This window comes from Chaetura pelagica, unplaced genomic scaffold (genome assembly GCF_000747805.2).
Source record: "Chaetura pelagica isolate M959 unplaced genomic scaffold, ChaPel_1.0 scaffold222, whole genome shotgun sequence".
Taxonomy (NCBI): domain Eukaryota; kingdom Metazoa; phylum Chordata; class Aves; order Apodiformes; family Apodidae; genus Chaetura; species Chaetura pelagica.
The window spans coordinates 5,310,087-5,315,789 of NW_009952711.1; the positions used below are offsets into that span (position 1 = coordinate 5,310,087).

The following is a 5,703-nucleotide window of genomic DNA, read 5'->3' on the forward strand; positions in this document are numbered from 1 at the left end:
CCCTACAGTTACTGCTCTTTTTTTCTTTCTTCCTTATTCATAATAATACAAAGCTGTAATTTGTTGCTATTTTACATGTTTTTGTGCATGTTAGCTTGCTTATACTTCAATGCTGTTTTACCTGAACAGGACAAATAACACTTTGATGGAGAAGGGAAAAGGGCACATCAAGCCTGTAATGAATCAGTTATGTAAATCTAGTTTATAATTTCAAATCGCTGATTTCCTGAAATGTTCTTTTTAAAAACAGTAAAATCTACCTTTGTATTTTAGAATGTCAATTGTGTGTGGATCAGACTGACTGAAGCTGAATGTTTTGTGAGACATAATTTGTGAGATAGCTTTTTTTTGTAGGTAGACTAAGGGTTTATTTTCATTTCACTCTGAAATTTAAATGTGAGATTTAGATTTATTAATTAAAGTGTATACTCAGTTAAATACTGAATTAAATTCATCTTTGCTCATAGTTCAGAGTTGTGTTGAAGTAAAAATAGTTATTACTATTACAGGATGACATTTTGTCATATCTTAAGAAAATGCAAACCTGTTTGGATCTGTTGGTCCCAGCTGCTTTCTTATTAGTATTGTCTAAATGCAGGTGAAAGCTGTGATCTTCTGAGCTCTACTGCTATTACATTTATCAGCCTGAGCAGTGTTATACTAATAAGCCATTTCTGGTGGAAATAGCCTTAAGGTTGTTAAATAGAATGTGTAGATCTCTTGTTTATGATCCTGATGTAATTTAATTCTTGTTTGAGAGGGTGGTTAAACTGTGTTGGTTGGCTATTGGAGCATCAATCTAATTTCATATGCATTATTTTCACACGTCAGAGCAAGAAACTTGATAGCTACACTAAGGAAATTGAGAATCTGGTAGTAGAAAAATACTTTTATTTGAATATATGTGTAACATTCTGGGATGATCAGAAACCTCAGGCTAAGACTTAAAAAGTCAGGGAATATTGGTGGCATTAATTAGGGAGTAAACATTGAATCAAAGACATTCCATGTAGTTCTGATGAGCTAAAACTCTGGTTTTTAACTACTATATAGAATATGTAAGAAAATCAGTCCTCCTGTAATGCAATTCCAGAATGACTCCTTTGATTACTGGTCTGTTGTTTTTTCTTTTTTATTGGAAAATGGAGATCATTAAGTTAAAAAAAATAAATAGAGTGTTGTGTTTTCCTGCAGCACAGCAGCAAATTGTGTATTTACTGGTTTAAAGAGAATTAATCTTTGCTGTAGAGCAGTTCTGATATTTGGGGAATTTATCATATAGATGAAAAACAGAAGTCAATGAATGCTTTATAATCAGCCAAGCTAAATATGCATGAAATGTGTTTTTTTGTTGTTGTTTGCACTCTTACTTGTGTGTTAATCTGTCTCCAAGAAAATAAAAGTTGAGATTCTTAGGTGAACTAGCTTAACCTAAGAGAAGAGGAGTAGAAGATAATTTGTACAAATTACACTTTGTTTTGCCAGGTATTTATTTTAGAAATAATATTCTAATTCATAAGTCAAATCCTAATTGGCTTAATTAGTGGATATGAATGCTATTTTTAATTTGAAAAGCAATTAAGCTATTAACTGCAATTAAGATAAATGTAACTTTTGACAGATATATTGAACAGAGTCAACCTCAGCTCATCACGAAGGGGGATACAGAATGGTGCACCCAGTAGAGGTACTTTATTGTCCTAATATGGTAATTAAAACAAAAAAATGCACAACACTTATGAAACATCTGACTGCAAAATTGCATAAAGATAACTTTGGCATCCTTTGCAACAGGTACAGTTACTACATTCGAGCCTGACAGTCACCACCATTATGCGACACCTGCCTCCAGCCCCAGTGCCATGCCTGTTTCATCAGTCTTTCAGTCTGTATCCAGACCTACAACTAGCTCTGTAGCAGTTCAGCTATTGTCTACACCAGTGAATGTTTCAGAAACTTCACAAATGCTGCAGAGACCAGTTGCTGGATGTTTATCAACACAGCAGATGCCTGGGTCAAGTTCTGGAATACCACAGCCTGTTACCAGACCTGTAACCCTTCCAGTGACGACACAGCCAGTATCAAGAGCTATCACGGTTCCTGTAGTGGATCAACCTGTATCCAGGGCAGTGACTATTGTAACTGCACAGCCTGTGTTACTCAATCAGGTAAATTTTTATTTCCTTAAGCTGTAAAATACTTAGGTGCAATTACTTTTGCATAAATTAATGAGGAACACATGGATTACGTCTAGTCCTTTGAAGACGTGGAATAGATTATAGACTAGCATGATGTAAACTGTAAAGATTCTAGGGCCATAACCTTGTGTTGGTGAATTAAAATACAAGTCAAAAAATACTGACTTGCAAGACTCAGATGTTAGCTTTAGCAACAATGGTATTGTGATAGCTGAAAATACTAGGCACAAGGGAAATCAGTACAATTTAAGATATTTTGCTTATGTTGTGTGGAGAAATTATGGAAATGGTAATTCTTCAACTTTTGTAGATTGCTCAGAAATGGATCGTCTTTATCGATAAATTAATTACACTTTTAAATAGCTTGCATTTGGTCTTTACAGTAACTTTGTAATTTTCCCACCTGATTTTTACAGTGCCACTCTTGGGATTTTCACTTCTTAAGAAAATGCTATAGTGGTATGTCCGTAGGGGTTTCTGCTTTTTGGTTCACGTGGTAGTTGTAGTTAACAGTATTATGGTAAGGAGGGCTTAAGCAACCAAAAGTTGCAGAGTCAGTAGAGGAAACAATTCAGCAACCTGCTGGCTTTGAAAAGTCCCAAGAAAATTATGCACATGGACCATGTATCACAGATCTTCCTGGATTGTCATACAACCTCAGAATGATAACTTGAGCGGAGAAAAGTCAGATGCTGGTTTTGCTGCCTTAGGCATTGGACATGTATGAGAGAGAGAGAGAATAAATGTTAAATTTCTGTATTTGTATGAGGCAAACTATGGTGGAATACCTTTATTGAAACTAATTTAAGCTGAAACTGTTTAGACAATGATCTTTCGTATTAGCTACCACTGTCAGGTTAAAATTAAGCCTGACAGTAGGCACTGTCTCCACCACTAGTGCAAATACACACACCTGCAGTTGTCTCAGCTGTCAGTTTTATGGTATAAATAAAAATCATGCAGCCTAATGTATTCTGCTTTTGCTGAACAGGAGAATCAGTCTGAATGACCACAGTTAATAAGGCCATTAAAATATGAGAATTTGGTGGTGTTCTGAAGACTTGTGGCTAAACTGATGGTGGTTTGTATTCTAAAAAAAACAATGCAATAGAGTGATCCCCTATCAACTGAGTGGCTAAATCTCAGGCAGATTCATTAGGAAGGAACTCGCAGTTTCCAATCTTGAGTCTTCAGCAGCTGATGGATAGTTTGCAGAAAGAAACTGAACACATCTAGTGATACAATTTAGCTAAATCAGTCTGTCACTGTATCAAAGAAGTCCTAAAAATTATATGATCAAAAGTCCAGGTATCAGTAGGATATGTAAATTGCCTCTTTGTAAAGCAGCACATTAATAAGAATTCTGGTACTTCATGTGATGTGTACACATATTTGAAGTCTGTGACTTTATTTTTATAAATGTTTATGTATGACACAGTGTGCTTTAATAAATTCTTCAGAGAAGTGCTGGGAAGTCTTGCAGAATCACTACTGCAAAAGGAAGCACCCTCTTCCCTTGCAAGTACCTACTCGTGTTTTGGTTCTATAAAGCTGCTAGCGACCTTTACATTGTTTTATTAGAAAACCTTAGAGTAAAGAAAGCTAGGAAGGCTGAACTTTTCTAAAAGCTGTATGTAAGGTGGACGTAATTCATAAGAAAGCAATATCCTTAAAAGACAGTATGCATACAGCACTTCCTTTTGTGAGAATTCTTTCTCATGCATCAAGTTTCCTTTCAACAGGAATGTCACAGATGAGACTTAAGTTTTATAGTGTGACTTTGCCAAAAGCTGCAGGTTGTTCTTCCATGGCAGACTAAAGAAGCACCTATTTAAAGAAGGTGCAGCCTGAAATATTATTTTCAAGGTAGATGGTATGGAAAAGGATCTCTAACCATGTGTTATTAGTTACTTCTGCCTATTCCAAGTTAGACTGATGTGCTTTAGAAAGCAATGCATCAATTTCTGGGATATCTAGTGTATATATATTGTGGGGTCTCTTAAAGCTTCCACTGTTGAAATTATCATATGTTACATGGCTTCTTTACAGTATTGACATTTTAGCCATGGCTTTCATGACCTCTTAATTTTTCTAAGTTATTCTACGTGTAATATTTTTTTTGGATGTTAAGCGTACATTTAGGATGATTTTTCTGGGGTTTTTTTCCATCCTCAGCACATGCTGAAAGTGAATGTTTAGTCTCTTCAGATTTAACTTTCTAGATTCAGAGTTATTTCCAATTTCAGCTTTATCTAGAATAATTTATTTTCTTGATTTTATGTTGTTTCTGCCACTTGATTATGTTATAATTTTTAATGGGAAAGGAGGGTTGGTTGGTGTGGTGTTTTTTTTTTAGGGAGGTACAGTAGTTCACCTTCTTGGGCAAAGATCTGTGATTTTTGGGATAAATCCTGCCATATTATGTCATTTGTTCTTAGGGTTAAATGTATACTGCCTGTATTTTGATATGTGTCGTTGGTTTGAATTCATTGAGAGCTTCTTAGGTTTTTTGAAAGTTTTTTTTCCCCCTTTATCTAGTTTGTATTTCACTTGGGGCCACTGTTTTAAATTTATTATTTTCTGCCTTGAGCTTTCTGTGACATTTTGATTCACAAATTTTCTGTTTCTTCCCAACTTCATTCTTCCTAAACGGCAAGGGCTTAAAAGAAGTTTTTTTTCTGGGAAATGTTTGACATGTGGATTTTCAGCTTCCAGATGCTCAAAGTTTGTCACCGTTTGACTCAGGTCCGACAACAATGCTCTCCATCCCCTCCCCCCTCCACCCAGTTAGGGAAGGAGAGAGAAAAAGAGAGAGACTTGGCTGGATTGAAAACTAAACTACACAGCTTTCATTAAAACACTAATGAATGATACAAGAAAATATATACAGTTATATACAGATATATTCAGGTATCTCTGACCTTCCTTTGAGCTTATGTAGATATATGGAATGGAATATCTTTGGCCAATTTTGCTGTCTAACTCAGCCTCCTACGGGGGGGTCACAGATCTCCCCATAGTGTCTGAGCCGGCAGAGTGCAGGTGCGGCCTTGAAGCCTCAGTAGTTAGAAAAACATTCCTCTGTCTTATCAGCCTAGCAGAACACACTGTTGCTAGTTAAAAGAAAGCTTAGTGAAGGAAAAAAAAATCAGTAAAAAGAAAAATTGGCTTCATCCTGGCTCAAACCAGGACATTCCACCCCTATTCCATACCATGTATTACATACAGGCTCTATACTTTACCAGCTGTCAAATTAAGGATTCTCTCCCAAAGTCAGATTACCTTGAGGTACATATTGTACTTCACCGTCCTCCATCATTACACACCAGGTATGTCCAGGTCCCTGTGCAAAAGCAATACCCCTGACAGGTTTACCTTTGCCTGAAGCAGGATAGACCCAAACACTTTTACCCAGCAGGTTTCTTTCACATACCACAGGGACTTCATCCCCATCTGCAGTATGCAAAAGGTCTGACTGAGCAGGACCAGCCCGATTGATGGATCC

At 36.3% G+C, this 5,703-nt stretch overlaps 1 protein-coding gene across 1 annotated transcript in view; it reads left to right on the forward strand.

The window, feature by feature from the left end:
* The window catches only part of ZNF280D (zinc finger protein 280D), a 50,500-nt gene that overhangs the window by 2,398 nt on the left and 42,399 nt on the right, over positions 1-5,703 (forward strand). Inside the window, 2 exon segments of the mRNA XM_009994536.1 lie at positions 1,622-1,687; positions 1,795-2,168. Of these exon segments, the coding sequence (XP_009992838.1) occupies positions 1,622-1,687; positions 1,795-2,168 (440 nt within the window).